This window comes from Boleophthalmus pectinirostris, unplaced genomic scaffold (genome assembly GCF_026225935.1).
Source record: "Boleophthalmus pectinirostris isolate CB_2022bp ecotype Guang Dong unplaced genomic scaffold, ASM2622593v1 HiC_scaffold_9, whole genome shotgun sequence".
In the NCBI taxonomy this organism is placed as follows: Eukaryota; Metazoa; Chordata; class Actinopteri; order Gobiiformes; family Gobiidae; genus Boleophthalmus; species Boleophthalmus pectinirostris.
In genome coordinates this window covers 37,882,510-37,900,470 of record NW_026571541.1, presented here as the reverse complement: position 1 = coordinate 37,900,470, position 17,961 = coordinate 37,882,510, and the positions used below count along the sequence as shown (strand labels likewise).

The following is a 17,961-nucleotide window of genomic DNA, read 5'->3' as shown; positions in this document are numbered from 1 at the left end:
TGTCGCCTTTGCGGACCGTTGGTTCAGCACGTAAATGTGCGTTTCGACTTTTTGACCTCAATTTATTTACTTTTAATAACTTTTTATTTACGTGCAGCAGTACAAGAGGTTAAACAGTTAAATGTGATATTAACAAAAAATTAAGAATGGAAAGATTTCAAAGGCAATCTGTTTTTATTCTTTATCATATTAATAATTAATAATTACAATGTTGTGTCGTTACTGCACTTCTCAGAAGGATAATTTGAGTTAGTGACAGTTTTATTTTATTTTTTACTTTTATTTCAAAATTGTAAATCACTAAACAGTTTCACCCACACTCCCTGAACATAAAATACCTTTACATTTTTGTTTAAACCTGAATTTTAATTTCAGAATTGTAAATGACTTAACAGTTTCACTTCATGCTAACCAAACATACAATACCTTTACATTTTTTTTTTTTTTTTTTTTTCAAAATTAGTTTCATCCCACGCTCCCTGAACATAAAATACTTTTACATTTTATTATTATTATTTTTTTTTTTTTTCAAAATTTGTTTCACCTAAGGCTCCCCAAACATAAAATATCTTTAAGTTTTAATTTTTATTTTTATTTCAAAATTATAAATTACTAAACAGTTTCACCACACACTCTCCGAGAATAAATATAATAAATAAATACCTTTCCTTTTTTGTTTGTTTGTTTTTGTTTTTTTTTTTGTTTCACCTCAAGCTCCTGAACATAAACATACCTTTACATTTTATTTTTTATTTTTATTTTTATTTCAACATTATAAATGTCTAAACAGTTTCACCTCATGCTAACTGAACATAATATACTTTTTTTTTTCCCCAAAATTTGTTTCACCTCAAGCTCCCCGAACATAAAATACCTTTATATTTTACTTTTCATTTTTATTTCAAAATTGTAAATGACTAAACTGTTTCACCACACGCTCCCCGAACATAAAATACCATTACATTTTATTTTTATTTTTTAAATTTTTAAATTAATTTCACCTCACGCTCCCCAAAAATAAAATACATCATTTACATTTTATTTATTTATTTATTTATTTTATATTAAATTATTTATTTATTTATTTTTATTTCAAAATTGTAAATGACTAAATAGTTTCACCTCACGCTAACAGAACATAAAATACGTTTACAGTTTTGTTTTTTGTTTTTCATTTTAATTTCAAAATTGTCAACGTCTGAGCAGTTTGACCCACGCTCCTTGAACCCGTCCCGGTTGTCATCGGGACAAACATGGCGGTCTCCTTCAGCGTGGCCGCGGCTCGTCGGTGCGGCGGGGCTCTGTGCGCTGTCACCGCGGCTCTGAGGCACCGTCCGCGGCCCGCCCTGGCTCTGGCGCCCCGGCACTGCCACGGAGCCCCCCGGAGCAGCCTGTACGAGCACGTCCGGGAGGGATACAGCCACAAACCGGACCTGAACATGCCCGAGATCTGCGCCGATCCCGACGCGGCGATCGCCAACGCGGAGAGCAGGAAGGGCGAGCTCCGAGGAGACGACGTCCGCACGATTGTGAGGAGAAAATGACAATAATGTTACAGTGTTGGGGAGTAACGGATTACATGTACCGAAGTTATGTAATCAGAGTACAAATGATGAGTAACTGTATTCAGTTACAGTTACAGTTACAGTTACTGTTTCAGTGAGAGGTAATTGTTGAAATAAATGGATTACAGGGCGGTAATTTTCAGTTTTCACATTTTGGGTTAAACCAGGACTAAAACCAGAACTAAACTAAACCAGGACTAAACCAGACTAAACTAGAACTAAACTAGGACTAAACCAGGACTAAACTAGAACTAAACTAGGACTAAACCAGGACTAAAACTAGAACTAAACTAGGACTAAACCAGGACTAAAACCAGAACTAAACTAGGACTAAACCAGGACTAAAACCAGGACTAAACCAGGACTAAAACCAGAACTAAACCAGGACTAAAACCAGAACTAAACTTAAAAGCATGACAATATCAAGTAATCCAAAGTATTCAGATTACGTTATTCACTTTAAGTAATTTAATGGATTACGTTACAAACTACATTTTGGGGTCTGTAATCTGTAGGGGATTACATTTTAAAAGTCACCTTCCCAACACTGGTTGTTTATTTATGTGGTAAATAATAATAAAGTCTGAGCTGCAGTAACGTGGTAAGACTGTATTTAGTAGGGACGTAACAAGAACCAAAATATCGTGATATCGTATCGTCAAAGTTCTCTCAATAATATCGTGGACCATCACAATATATCGAATTACAAGTCTCTTTGCCTAAATGAAGAGTTATGGTGCAGGAATAGCTAAAAAAAAAAATAATTAAAAAGACAGAGGGAACTACATAGACCATGATCCTTTGCTCCATTTCAGCGCAGACGACAAGAAGAAATAACAGTTCCGACACTTTTAAGTCATAGTTCTTTGGATTAAGTCTTGTCGAGGCATCGCATATTCACAGTTTTGCCTCCACAAAATATCACATTAAATATTGTACCGTGAGATGTATATCGTGAAAATATCGTACAGAGAGATTTGGATATTGTTAAAATTCTAATCGTGAGCTTTCCCGCGGTATCGCAATAAATACCGTGAGGTTCATACCGCGAAGATATCGTTTCGTGAGACTCGGATATCGTTACTAGAGCCCAACCGATATGGATTTTGTTGTTGCCGATATGAAACCGATATACTGGGAGTTGTCGCTGCCGATAGCCGATATAATCACCGATATATTTAGTGATGTAAAAATTCACTGTAAATGTTGAATTGTTTAAAAAAAATTAGGTTTGGCTCTGGTGGTTTTTAAACTGGGTTTATTTAGGCAACATTTATTGTTATTTTGCCTCTTTACATGATATGTCATAGGACTAAAGCAGGTCTAAACCAGAACTGAACCAGGACTAAACCAGGACTAAAACAGATCTAAACTATGCGTAAAACAGGACTAAACCAGAACTTAACCAGGACTGAGTGTCGGTACACGGTCTCTATCTCTCTCCCTCTCTCGACCCCAAGATTAGTCCTGGTTTATTTCTTTTACGCTGAATATATTTATGCACACGCAGATTTTTGAAAGTTTCGTTTTGAGCCGCTGCCGCTGTCAAACTCCCACGAATCTGCACGCGACGTGAAGAGAAAAAAAGTGAGAGAAAGATTACATACGTCACGAATAAATAGCAGCGATTGGTTAAATGATAAAAAGTAACCGTCTGCTGTCAAGTGAAGGAAATCTAAGGTTTGTACAAAGTGAAACAAAGTAAAACCGGCTGATGAATCAAGCCACTCAAGGTCTGTCCACTCCTTTCTGCAAAGTTTCAATTCTCTTGTGGTGTTATCAGTGCTGCTCTCCAAGGCCATAGTCCCATCCAGTCTGCGGTCCAAACATACAAACATACAGCGACCAGTGACCTCTGCAAATACAAGGACTGGATGGAATATTTCAAAAAGTGTCTCCACTCGTCTCCAACACTCTGACTAGGAAATGAGGCCCTGTGTCCAAAAATCCGAATTGTCCGTTTAAAGTAGTTCTAAATTTCCAGATACAATGTTTTATTACCTCTAAGCCTCACCTTGGCCTCGCTCTCGCTGGTGCTCGCTCTGGTGATTCTGTCAGTGATGAAACGGGCCATTCTCTTTAAAAGTGTTTCTTCTGGAAGGTCGTCTGCCACATTTGCTGCCACATACAGTTTAAAAAGCTCGTAGCGTCTCAAATATCCACAGCTCGCTCCTCAAAACTAAAACAAACTTAATTTCACACAACAGTCTCTTACTTGTGTCAGTTGTTTCTTTGTTGGTTAAAATCCGATGATATGATGTTAAAAACTGTTTTGTTGATTGTATATTTTGTATTTTGCAGGTGTCTCTGTGGGAGCAGCTGGAGGCGGTGAGGGCAGAAATCTCATCTTTAGAGGAGCAGAAGAAAGCCATCAGCGAGACCGTCAAAGCTCTGGTGGTGTGTTCAAAATCACACATGTAAACAGGGTTCCCACGGTCATGGAAATCCTGGAAATGTCATGGAAATTGAAAAAAAGTAAAAGATAAATTCAATGAAAAGTTTTGGCAAAGTCATGGAATTTTAGTCCATGTGTTCTGTTAAGTTCTCATTAGACTATTCTGATTATTTGTGAACGTCTGCGCCTTTTGTTTAAAACAGACGACAGTAAATGCACTGACAGGATTATGAATGTTAAAAACTCTAATCCCAATTAGGGCCCGACCGATATGGATTTTGTTGCGGCCGATATGATAACGATAAAACGGTAGTTGGAGCTGCTGATATATTTAGTGATTTAAAAATTCACTGTAAATCTTGAATTGTTTTAAAAAGACTAAACTGGACTTTAAATTGAGTTTATTTAGACAACATTTATTGTTATTCTGCCTCTTTACGTCATATTTACAGACAGTAGGTCGGCCTAATGGCATTTTTGCATCACATTCTAGAAAGTAAACTACCACTATTAGTCTTTAGCTGTAAATGTTGCGCGCCGCGATAATTATATGTGTAAATGGCGAAGAGAAAATTCAGTTTGTCGAATGGACAAAAGTTAGTTTGGTTGAAAACTAACTTTTGTCCAGTCGACAAACTGAATTTTCTCCTCGCCATGGATTCTACCTGAACGACGGAGGGATTCTTCACATATATGTGTAAATGTCGATCATTCACACCTCTATTCACAGCTCATTTACATATCAGTGCTGGTCCAGTAACAGGCCATACGACCACAGTCTGTTTATGTGCAGACAAGATGAGAACCAAAACCGCAAAAGATCCTCCCACATCACTCTGACTAATAAATGTCCTTTTAATCCAGACTCAAACGAGCTCAGTGTTTGGCATATGTTGTGAGGGACAGTACACACACGTGACTTATACTGACTCTATTTGTTTAAATTGGATTAAATGAACAGAATGTAGAGAGTCTAAGATTTATAAGGAGGTATAACCTGCCCACGTGAAATATCGGCAAGATTTAGGCCGATCGCCGATATGTTCAAAATTACACAAATAAACGGTTCCCACAGTCATGGAAATCCTGGAAATGTCATGGAAATTGAAAAAAGTAAAAGATAAATTCAATGAAAAGTTTTGGAAAAGTCATGGAATTTTAGTATCTCTTTCCCGCAGCTCCAGTGTTCTGTTAAGTTCTCATGAGACAATTCTGAATATTTCTAAACGTCACATATGCCACATATTTGGACATTTATCTGACTGTAAATTGGATTAAATAAACATAATGTAGAGAGTCAACGCTTTATAACGAGGTATAACCTGCCCACGTGAAATATCGGCAAGATTTAGGCCGATCGCCGATATGTTTCCAAGAATCCATATCGGTCAAAAAATATCGGCCAACCAATATATCGGTCGGGCCCTAATCCCAAACCATAAGGTGAGTGGAAAGAGTTAACATTTCATATTTCGCCCTAAAATCTGATCCATTCTACACATGTAGGTGCTGTAAAGTCATGGAAAATTCACTTTACGTCATGAAAAAGTCATGGAAAAGTTTTGAAATTTTGTCAGTGAAAAAGAGTGGGAACCCTGTAGAAATGTCCATTACAAATATGTTTAAAAATACAAGAGTCAAAGCTCCAGTTGTGTGTGAAAAACTGCCTTTATCGCACGTGTTTGTTGTTCTTACTGATAATAGTGCTTTAGTTTGTTTGGTTTATTCTTCACATGAGTTTAACCTTGTGCGTTTTCTCTTTCCAGACCAATAATGAGAAGAAAGCCCTGGCCTCTGTAAGTTCTGTTTCTTTTAGTAATGTAATATCATCTTATAATAACGTTACTTTAAAATAATATTACTCAAGTAGAAGTACAATGTAGTAATCCAAGACATTACTCAAGTAAAAGCCGCCACACACTACGGGAGAATTTACATGATTTTGGTTGCGTTTTGCTTCTCCTCCAGTTCGACGAGGCGCCGACTTTGTGTCTTTGTGTGTGATTTTGACGCCGCTGTGCTCCTCGTGTGTGTGTGTGTGTGTGTGTGTGTGTGTGTGTGTGTGTGTGTGTGTGTGTGTGTGTGTGTGTGTGTGTGTGTGTGTGTGTGTGTGTGTGTGTGAGACTCTGAGCTGCTCTGTCAGATCATAACCACAAAACATCGGCGACGCTACGATAACAACCGATCAAACAGAGCGTCGGGGCACAGAGACGCAACACACAAACTCAGGAAACAGCGAAAATAATTATTACTCACCTCTCGTAAAGTTGTAAATTTAAACTGCAGCGTCTCATCCACATTATCCATAGAAATAGTTTTCTGCAAATAACGACGTCAGTCCACAAAACTACGCTGTGAATCCAGTTGAGACGTTCTTTAAAAGTAAAAAGTAGGGGTGGGACATGATTTTAAAAAAATAATCAAATTAATTACATACTTTGTCGATCCATCGTTTTTTTTTTTTTTATAGAAATGTGCTGTCCAGCAGCAGAGTGCTTTCACGTTCCATTGTTGTTGTAGTCAGTACTGTGTGCGTCCGTATATTACACGCATCAAGAATTTCTGACTTCTGGTCATTGCACAATTCATACTGGGAAGGATTTTCTGAAAAAATGAGCATCAAACCTCCATGTTTGTTTTCCCAGTGGGATGTGTCTATTGACAAAGTCGATCTTTTCAAGTCTTTTGAACCATTTCACTTTTGTTTCTGGTTCTGATATTGTCATATTTTAGTTTTGGGATTCGGACGTCGTCAATTGTTGTGGTTGTTGGATCCTAACAGTCAAAACTGTTTGTGTCTCTTCCCAATGGAATTGAAAAATATTGAAAGGTGAAGGTGATGGGCAGGATTGATCCACGGGAAAGACGAAAAAGGAAACATTTGACTGACTAAATCATCCCGAGTTTGCAGAGAACATTTTGTATGTGGAGCGACGACAAAGTAGGATCCCGTTTGTTAATGGAGAGGAGCAGAAGACAAACAGACTGAGCTGCACTTTCTTGTTCTTGTGGTTTTACAGAAACATCACGTCTTGGTCTCTTTGCAGTCGAAGGTGTTTCTTGGTGAACAGTTGGAGACTCTCGCTTTGGCGTTGACTTTTTAAATTCATAACCGAGATTGAACGAGGGATCGGGGTTCTGCTTTGTTGTCGCTCCACATACCAAATGTTCGCTGCAAACTCGGGATGATTTAGGCAGTCATAGATTGCCTTTTTCGTTCTTCCTGTGGATCAATCCTGCTCATCACCTTCACCTTTCACTATTTTTCAATTCCGATTGGGAAGAGAAACAGTTTGAACAGAGGTTTGAGTCACACACATCTGATTCACTTTTGCATTTATGGAGTTCGCAAACTAATTTCTCGAGTCGTTTTCCGCTGTTTGGATCCAACAACCACAACAATTACAATGTCCGAATCCCAAAACTAAAATATGACAATATCAGAACCAGAAACAAAAGTGATATGGTTCAAAGACTTGAAAAGATCGACTTTGTCAATAAACACATCCCACTGGGAAAACAAACATGGAGGTTTGATGCTCATTTTTTTTGGAAAATCCTTCCCAGTGTGAATTGCACAATGACTGGAAGTCTGAGATTCTTGATGTGTGTATTGTCGTACCACGTCATGGTGCACTGACAAACATTCTGCGTTGTTTGGCAAACTGCGATAAAATGCGTTAATATTTTTTATGTGTTGTTTTCTTTGTAATTAATGAATCGTAATTAACGTGTTAATGTCCCACCTCTGGTACAAAGGTGGGAGTAGTTCCTCACGTGTGTCTGTTTACATCCACACAGCGCACGGATCGAGCTGAAGCTGCAGATTCTCAACATTGACTCTAATTCCTGTGGATTTGATCTCCAGCCTTCTGTGTATTAAAAATCTGTATAGCACCACAATTATCGAATAAAGATAAAGCATTGTTCTGATCTTTGAACTCTTCAGAGTCTCAGAGCGACTGGTTTTACTGGAGACAGGAAACATCTGACGCCATCACAGACTCACACATTTATCTCCTGTGCTCCACACACAGATCCCACTGCAGACTGTGAGATCAGAGATTTTAAGTCTCATCAGATTTTCCTCGTGTTTGTCGTGTGCACTTTTTGTTGCACGTTTAAAAATCATTTAAGACCGAAAAATCCTGTAGTGTGTGGCGGCATTAAGAGTAAAAAAGTATTTGTGAAAAGTAAGAGTAACTTAAAGAGTAACTGTCAGGACTTGGGTTGGTATTATGAAGAATTCAGCAATACGGTACAAACCTCGATACGTAGGCCACAATACGATACATATCTCGATATAGTGGGCGCTTTAGATTCGATACGATGTATTTCAAATAGATTCAATACGGTTCAATAAAAAATAAAGGCTAAATCATGTCTGTGATACTGAAAGTCTTTGTTAAACCACTTGTGCAAAGAAACACAAACATTTTAATCATCAAAACAGAGAAAATGTCATATTTGTTGCATAAATGAGTTTCTTTCCACTAAACGAACAACAAAACTGTAGCAGTAACAAAATAATTTAGTAAAATATACAAAAAATTATGTAATTTGAAGGACAAAACATGAAATAATGTACAAATTTGAGTGTTTTCAAAGGACAGATGCAAAAATAAGACAAACTAAATCATATCTGAAGGAGCGCTACAAGAAACACAAAAGTAGGAGCCTGTGGACGTCAGTATGTGTTACAGTAACAGACCTAATTCTAATTCTTCGTGTATTTGACGTTGTTCAGCTTCCGGACTATTCAGCGGCTCGACAGAGGGGCCGAGAGGTCAGGCACAGGCTGAGCGAACTGAGCCCCAAACACGACCACCTGGAGGAGCAGTTCTACACCAGAGCCCTGAAACTGCCCAACTCCACACACCCCGACACGGTGAGGAACCTTTTATACTAAACTCTCTCCAACTCCACACACCCCGACACGGTGAGGAACCTTTTATACTAAACTCTCTCCAACTCCACACACCCCGACACGGTGAGGAAACCTTTTATACTAAACTCTCTCCAACTCCACACACCCCGACACGGTGAGGAAACCTTTTATACTAAACTCTCTCCAACTCCACACACCCCGACACGGTGAGGAAACCTTTTATACTAAACTCTCTCCAACTCCACACACCCGACACGTGAGGAACCTTTTATACTAAACTCTCCCCAACTCCACACACCCCGACACGGTGAGGAACCTTTTATACTAAACTCTCTCCAACTCCACACACCCGACACGGTGAGGAAACCTTTTATACTAAACTCTCTCCAACTCCACACACCCCGACACGGTGAGGAACCTTTTATACTAAACTCTCTCCAACTCCACACATCCCGACACGGTGAGGAACCTTTTATACTAAACTCTCTCCAACTCCACACACCCCGACACGGTGAGGAACCTTTTATACTAAACTCTCTCCAACTCCACACACCCCGACACGGTGAGGAACCTTTTATACTAAACTCTCTCAACTCACACACCCCGACACGGTGAGGAACCTTTTATACTAAACTCTCTCCAACCCGACACGGTCCTCCACACACCCCGACACGGTGAGGAAACCTTTTATACTAAACTCTCTCAACTCCACACACCCAGACACGGTGAGGAACCTTTTATACTAAACTCTCTCCAACTCCACACACCCCGACACGGTGAGGAAACCTTTTATACTAAACTCTCTCCAACTCCACACACCCCGACACGGTGAGGAACCTTTTATACTAAACTCTCTCCAACTCCACACACCCCGACACGGTGAGGAAACCTTTTATACTAAACTCTCTCCAACTCCACACACCCCGACACGGTGAGGAACCTTTTATACTAAACTCTCTCCAACTCCACACACCCCGACACGGTGAGGAACCTTTTATACTAAACTCTCTCCAACTCCACACACCCCGACACGGTGAGGAACCTTTATAACTAAACTCTCTCCAACTCCACACACCCGACACGGTGAGGAACCTTTTATACTAAACTCTCTCCAACTCCACACACCCCGACACGGTGAGGAAACCTTTTATACTAAACTCTCTCAACTCCACACACCCCGACACGGTGAGGAACCTTTTTATACTAAACTCTCTCCAACTCCCACACACCCGACACGGTGAGGAAACCTTTTATACTAAACTTCTCCAACTCCACACACCCCGACACGGTGAGGAACCTTTTATACTAAACTCTCTCCAACTCCACACACCCGACACGGTGAGGAACCCTTTTATACTAAACTCTCTCCAACTCCACACACCCCGACACGGTGAGGAAACCTTTTATACTAAACTCTCTTCAACTCCACACACCCCGACACGTGAGGAACCTTTTATACTAAACTCTCTCCCAACTCCACACACCCCGACACGGTGAGGAAACCTTTTATACTAAATTCTCTCCAACTCCACACACCCCGACACGGTGAGGAAACCTTTTATACTAAACTCTCTTCAACTCCACCCACCCCGACACGGTGAGGAACCTTTTATAACTAAACTCTCTCAAACTCCACACACCCCGACACGGTGAGGAAACCTTTTATACTAAATTCTCTCCAACTCCACACACCCCGACACGGTGAGGAACCTTTTATACTAAAACTCTCCCAACTCCACACACCCCGACACGGTGAGGAAACCTTTTATACTAAACTCTCTCCAACTCCACACACCCCGACACGGTGAGGAAACCTTTTATACTAAACTCTCTCCAACTCCACACACCCCGACACGGTGAGGAAACCTTTTATACTAAACTCTCTCCAACTCCACACACCCCGACACGGTGAGGAAACCTTTTACAGTAAACCCTGTCCAAGCTCAAACCACCTGATGATGATGATGATGATGATGATATATAAATAAATGATTGTTGTTGTTGTTGTTGTTGTTGCGTCGCAGCCTCACGGGGATGAGAGTCAGGCTCGTGTGGTGGAGCTGGTGGGACAGAAGCCGGAGTTTGACTTTAAGCCCAGAGGTCACGTGGAGCTGGGGGAGAGACTGGGACTCATCAGGCAGAGGTGAGAAGACACAGTCACAGTTTTAAACAGCGCCCTCTGGTGGACAGGAGGTGACATAGAACTACTAATACTACTGTTACTACTGACCAGGCTCCTGACAAGCACTGCTACTACTGCTGTTACTGTACTGCAAATACTAACAGTACTACTGTTACTGTACTGTAAATACTACAGGTCTAATGTACTACTGAAGGGATGGGACCAGGAGGGACTGGGATCACAGGTACTGGACCAGGACTGGTCCAAAACTAGACTAGGACTGAACCAGAACTAGGCTAGGACTAGGACTGGTTTAGTACTAAAGCAGAACTAATCTGGGACCGAAGCAGGACTAAAGAAGTACTAAAGAAGGTCTAAAGTAGGACTAAACAAGGACTAAAACAGGACTAAACCAGGACTGGACCTGGACTGGATCAGTACTAAAGCAGGGCTAACCCGGGACTGAAGCAGGACTAAAGAAGGACTAAAGCAGGACTGAACCCCAGGACTGGACCAGAAGTAGACCAGGACTGAACCAGGACTAGGGACTAGGACTGGACCAGGACTGGACCAGGACTGGATCAGGACTGGACAGGACTGGACAAGGACTATAATTTTATAATTATAATTTTTTTTTAAATTATTATTATTTTTCAAATTATAATGTTGCACAGAAAATGATGTTTAATGATGGTTAATTTCTTGTGAACATTTTAGCACATTTTGGACACACTGCGCTAATGTTGTGTTTAACAGATAATTGTTTTTTTTTTCTGTTTAATCCTTTTTTGTGACCAGGGGAATAGTTGTTTAATTCAAAGAAACACTTCAGTTTAGTTTGTGTAAAATGTTGGTTATAATTGCCATAAACTGAACTGATAAACCTGTTTAAAAAGTCTTAGTGTAGTTCTTCACGTGTCCCGCCCTCCCTCTCCCCAGACACCTCTCGCACGTGTCGGGTCACAGGTCGTATTACCTGAGAGGGGGCGGGGCCAGACTCCAGATGGCGCTGCAGAACTTTACACTGGACAAGCTGCTCAAACGGGTAAAGCCTTCAAAATAAAACCGTCACCATAGAAACCCGTGCTGTTCAGACTGGACAGAGCTGAGCTGTGCTTTTATTGTGAAATCCACAGGGCTTCATCCCGCTCACGGTGCCCGACATGCTCCGGGGCGCGGTGTTTGTAAGTACATTTTCTTGTTCAAATAGATTTATATGAAGCTAAAGTTATAGATAGAATAAAACTGGGGTGGAAATTTGCAATAAAACATGACAAGGAGGATTTTTTGTTTTGCTTTGTCCTAAAAAAGCACCTTTATATTACACAAAACTGACTCCTGTGAAGCTTTACATCATATTCTAATGTTGTTCCCTCCTCAAAAACAGACCTGGAGTTGTGTTTTATTTCATTCACACATTTTTTATTTTTTTTACTTTTTATTTGTGTTTTTTCAATATTTTAACAAATGCACATAAAAGAACACACAATCTGTGGGGTTCTACAAAAATGTTTAAAAATAAAATACATTATACATTGGAGTGAGTGTAAATAGACCGTTTCGGCCATTGTTTGTCAAATTTACCAGCTTTACATTCATACATGTTTGAGTAACTCTTTATTATTAGTCTGTTTACATCTCCAAAGCTTAAAATGCTCTGTTCCACCTTGTGATGTCATGAAGTGGTAGTTTTCAAGTGAACAGCTCCTTTTACTTTTAATTTCAGCTCTGGAATTGCAAATCTCTACTAAATTAAATGATCCAAATGATTCTAGTGAAGGTGTGTGGAGTTTAAAAACACAGTGGAGCTCTTCCTGTATCACCACATGACATCACAAGGTGGAACAGAGTGTTTTCTTTTAGTGCTTTCTGTTAATCCACCGGTTTTCCTCAGGAGGGCTGTGGGATGCAGCCTCACGCCCATCGCTCTCAGGTCTACGCTCTGGACCCGGCCCGGAGTCCAGACCTGAACCTGGCCGGGACCGGGGAGGTCGGCATCGCAGGTACTAAACCAGGACTAAACTGGGACTGAAGCAGAACTAAACCAGGAAAAAAAAAAAAAACTAAACCTGGACCGAAACAGAACTAAACCGGGACTAAACCAGGGACTAAACCTGGACTAAATCAGTGCTGCTTCAGTAAAGACCAGTTGTTTTGTCTGTGTCCTTGAGGTTTCTTCATGGATCATGCAGTGAACTGGAGAGACCTGCCTGTTCGGTGAGAAGGAAAACTTATATTTTTAATCTAATATTTAAAAAATTGTAATGTTGTGTGTAAGAAAATTTTTGATTATTGTTTTCTCAAGTGTGTGTGTGTGTGTGTGTGTGTGTGTGTGTGTCTCCCCCTGCAGGACGGTGTGCTGTAGTACATGTTACAGAGCAGAAACTGACACAGGCCGAGAGACGTGGGGCCTGTACCGAGTCCACCACTTCAACAAGGTACAACACACACACACACACACACACACACACGGGGAGGGCGTCTGACACACACACACACACACACACACACACACACGGGGAGGGCACCTGACACACACACACACACACACACACGGGGAGGGCATCTGACACACACACACACACACACGGGGAGGGTCTGACACACACAACACACACGGGAGGGCGTCTGACACACACACACACACACGGGGAGGGCGTCTGACACACACACACACACACGGGGAGGGCGTCTGACTCTCTCGTGTCTCAGGTGGAGATGTTCGGGGTGACTGCAGGTGACTCGGGGCTGGAAAGCGCTCAGATGTTGGACGAGTTTGTGAATCTGCAGAAAGAACTTTTCACTGAACTGGAACTGCACTTCAGGTAAAACCAAGAGTGGAGAAAGAATCGGGACTAAACCAGGACTGGACCGGGACTAGGGACCAGGGACTAGGGACTAGGGACCAGGGACCAGGGACCAGGGACTGGACTAGGACTGGAACGGGACTGGACTAAAACTGGAACAGGACTAGGGACTAGGGACTAGGGACCAGGGACTGGAACAGGACTGGAACAGGACTGGAACAGGACTAGGGACTAGGGACCAGGGACTGGACTAGGACTGGAACAGGACTGGACCAGGACTAGGGACTAGGGACTAGGACTGGACCAGGACTAGGGACTAGGGACTAGGGCAGGGGTGGGCAAACTACAGGCCAGAGGCCGTATGCGGCCCTTTAAACCTTTTAATCCGGCCCTCCGAACTTGAATAAATTACAATAATAAACCTTGTTAATGTTTTATTTTTCATGCATTTCCGGCGTTTCCCAGTAGATGGCGCACTGTATATACATTGACATGCGGCGTACTATGTTGGCTGCAATGCTTTATGGGAAAATATTCGGGCAGCGTATTTGGACCATGAGTGAGGTAGAAGTGTTCAAAACATAAGGCTGCACTGTTTCCAGTTTGAGTGTGTTTCAATCATCAAGAGTCGCTCCCTGAGCTCCTCATGTGAAGCTTGGTGTTAAAACGGCTGCAGTGAACTTACACAGTTTAACTTTATTTCCTGTTTTACCCCTGTTAAAATCCTGGAGACGCTCTGACGCTGAAAAATTGGAACTTGAATCTCATTTATTTCCTCTTTATTTCCTGGTGAGTTGATCCGTGTTTGTTTCAGAGTCCTGGACATGCCCACGCAGGAGCTGGGGCCTCCCGCTCACAGGAAGTTTGACATCGAGGCCTGGATGCCCGGAAGGAACAGCTACGGAGAAGTGAGGACTGGACCAGGACTGGACCAGGACTAAACCAGGACCAAACCAGGTCTAAACTAGGACTGAACCAGGACTGAACCAGAACAACATCAGGAGACCGTTGATACTTTACACTGACATCGCTCTGGGGGTGTTCTACATGTATCTCAATTGGCAGAATGTTCAGCAGTTACCACGGTGACAAATGACACACAAAAGCAAACACTGCCAGAAAGTTTAAAGATGGTCTGACTCTGGGATGTTGTGGCTGATCGCTGTGTGTGTGTGTGTGTTGTTTGTGTTTGTTCGGTTTGTAACTGTACAAAAATCACGGTTTGGTTCATTTGTGGTTCATTTTGGGAACAAAATACAAAACCATTTTATTAAACCAACAATTTGTTTTGACTTTATACAAACAGGAAAATAAAATAAATGCAAAGTGCAGCTTGGTAATATTAATAAGTTAAACCCTCACGCTCTCCTCAGGGTCACATAGACACAAAGAACTTTTTTTTTCCCATCCCGCTCTCTTGGGGCGGGTCAATCAGACCCAAAAAATTATTTTTAAATAAATTCTCACCAGGCGAGAAAATAAATTTTTGGGTCTGATTGACCCGCCCCAAGAGAGCGGGAAGGGAAAAATAAATAAATAAAATATTCTCAAATAAGCAACAAATCTTTGAAATATTATAAAAAATAAATTCCTTGTAAACAGTAAACAGAACTTTTCAAAAAGTAAAGTGCAGCACCAACAGTTCCAGCATGAAGTCTTACTAAAAGCTTCAGATTTTTGGCCAGAAAAAACACTTGTCCAGATTGTCTGCAGTAAGAGCAGATCTGCTGCAGTGAGAGCAAGTGTCAAGGGGGACGGAGATTTTGTGCTGGTGGATTTCTGTGCTTCAGAGGGACGTAGTTAAGTCGCTCTAACTATAAAGCGCTGCAGGAAACATTGAACCAATCACAGACCAGTTCCTCTTGAATATTAAAGGGTACAATCTCTGTGTAGCTGTAGTGTGTGTGTGTGTGTGTGTGTGTGTGTGTGTGTGTGTGTGTGTGTGTGTGTGTGTGTGTGTGTGTGTGTGTGTGTGTGTGTGTGTGTGTGTGTGTGTGTGTGTGTGTGTGTGTGTGTGTGTGTGTGTGTATGTGTGTGTGTGTGTGTGTGTGTGTGTGTGTGTGTGTGTGTGTGTGTGTGTGTGTGTGTGTGTGTGTGTGTGTGTGTGTGTGTGTGTGTGTGTGTGTGTGTGTGTGTGTGTGTGTAGTATATTGGACCGTTGTGTTCTGTTCCTCAGTTTTTTTCCTCAGACTCTTTTGTTTCTGCTCCAGATTTCGAGCGGCTCCAACTGCACCGACTTCCAGAGCCGACGCCTCAACATCCTGTACGAAAGAGAGGACGGGAGTCTGCAGTACGCCCACACGGTAAACCAGGACTGAACCAGGACTGGACCAGGACTGGACTGGACCAGGACTGGACCAGGACTGGACCATGGACTGGACAGGACTGGACTGGACAGGACTGGACCAGGACTGGACCCAGGACTGGACCAGGACTGGACCAGGACTGGACTGCAGGACTGGACCAGGACTGGACAGGACTGGACTGGACTGGACCAGGACCAGGACTGGACCAGGACTGGACCAGGACTGGACTGGACCAGGACAGACCAGGACTGGACTGGACTGGACTGGACTGGACAGGACAAGAGAGACTCAGATCTGGACTCACACGAGCATCAAGTTTGGACCAGACATTAAACGATAAAACTGAATTATTTTTCATTCTTAAAAAACAAAGACTCAGATCATCAAAAGAACATCAGTCTCTGGGACGTGACGGTTCAGTTCTGATTTATTTCCGTCATATTTTTTTGTTTCCAGGTGAACGCGACGGCCTGTGCCATCCCCCGAATGATCATCTCCATTTTAGAAACACACCAGACCAAAGTAAGCCACGCAGGTTTGAGTGATCTAGTGATCTCTATTCAAAGAAGAATCTACTAGAACCTGGAGAAAGATCTAAAAAGTTTGAAAGACTAAGTTTGATTTAAATCTTTATAATCGGTCCAAACTTGTGTCGTTTGTCCAGGACGGATCGGTGCGCGTCCCCACAGCGCTGCAGCCGTACTTTGGGTCAGACCTGATCCGGAAACCGTCCTACTCCCCCCTGAGGTACATCGGCCCCAACCAGCCCAACAGACCCCCCCGACCGGGCTAATAGACCACCCCACCGGGCCAGTAGTCCAGCCCGACCAGACCAGCCCGATCAGTCTAACAAACCCCCCCCCTCGACCCATCCTCGACCGGCCCCACAGATCCCTGGGCCTTGAGGAGGGCAGAGCGTCTCCTCAGTTCTCCAGCTCCACATCAGGAACATTTAACCCCAGATCCTGCAAAGATCTGGGACTGTGGTGATGTCACACTGGGTGGTGATGTCACTGGGTGGTGATGTCACTGGGTGGTGATGTCACTGGGTGGTCGGGACTTCAGTTCTCGCTTTAGCTCATTCATGCTGCTGCTGCCGCTGTGTCCTTGAGCAAGACACTGCTCTGTGTAATGAACTGTCTCTGCTTCATGTGAATGGATTTATACCAATAAATGATATTTTGTATTTTGTTGAGTTGAATTTCTTCTGAACAGTAAAAACAACAAATGAATTCTGATGTACTTCCTGTATGAGTGTGTTGTGTGTGAGACTGGTGCTGCTGTGGCTTCAGTTTAACCTCTGCCCAGTGTGAAGATGAAGAACCTTTGTGAATCTGAAACACGTGTTTAAAATGAGACATGGACTTTTATTTTGAAAAAGATCTGAGTGTGAATTATGATGGTCAGAACAGAAAGAATTCAGATTTAAAAGAGCTAAATAACAGTTATTTTATCATGTAGTTTTCTGTAGTTTCCTCTGTTTTGTTGAGGAGAAAATTCAGTTTGTCGACTGGACCAAAGTTAGTTTGGTTGAAGACCTTTCGCAGCTCGTCCAAACTGCTTCTTCAGTTCAGAAGACGAGCAGCGAAACGTCTTCAACCAAACTAACTAGTCAACAAAGTGAATTTTCTCCTCGACTTGGATTCTACCTGGACGACTGAGGGATTCTTCACACATCCCTGTGTTTTACTGTATTGTACTTTACTGTAGTACATTTGAGTATCGCAGTACTTCAGTTCCATCCAAATACCAAACAGAAGTGAGAGGGACATGTTCCAGTTTGTTCCTGTAAAATTCAGTGCCGCATTTATCAACAGTAAAGAGAAAAGTATTTTAGATATTTAAAAAAGTAGTTTCTTAAAACATATATATTATTTA

At 42.0% G+C, this 17,961-nt stretch overlaps 1 protein-coding gene across 1 annotated transcript; it reads left to right on the top strand.

Annotated features, from left to right (window-relative positions):
- The first annotated feature begins 1,247 nt into the window (after positions 1-1,247).
- On the top strand, positions 1,248-17,269 carry sars2 (seryl-tRNA synthetase 2, mitochondrial). Its single transcript, XM_055148040.1, has 15 exons — positions 1,248-1,529; positions 3,867-3,962; positions 5,727-5,756; positions 8,708-8,848; positions 10,873-10,991; positions 11,910-12,015; positions 12,107-12,154; positions 12,865-12,973; positions 13,142-13,187; positions 13,321-13,408; positions 13,683-13,795; positions 14,592-14,685; positions 15,988-16,080; positions 16,540-16,605; positions 16,748-17,269. Exons 1-15 carry the CDS (start codon positions 1,254-1,256, stop codon positions 16,874-16,876), a joined length of 1,554 nt encoding a protein of 517 aa, XP_055004015.1. The 5' UTR covers positions 1,248-1,253; the 3' UTR covers positions 16,877-17,269.
- Positions 17,270-17,961: the final 692 nt, after the last annotated feature.

Excerpts from the sequence above, each read along its gene's own strand:
- sars2 (XM_055148040.1), top strand. The coding sequence starts at position 1,254 with ATGGCGGTCTCCTTCAGCGTGGCCGCGGCTCGTCGGTGCGGCGGGGCT. Across the intron at positions 8,849-10,872 it reads ACTCCACACACCCCGACACG|CCTCACGGGGATGAGAGTCA; the intron begins GTGAGGAACCTT and ends GTTGCGTCGCAG. Across the intron at positions 14,686-15,987 it reads GAAGGAACAGCTACGGAGAA|ATTTCGAGCGGCTCCAACTG; the intron begins GTGAGGACTGGA and ends TTTCTGCTCCAG.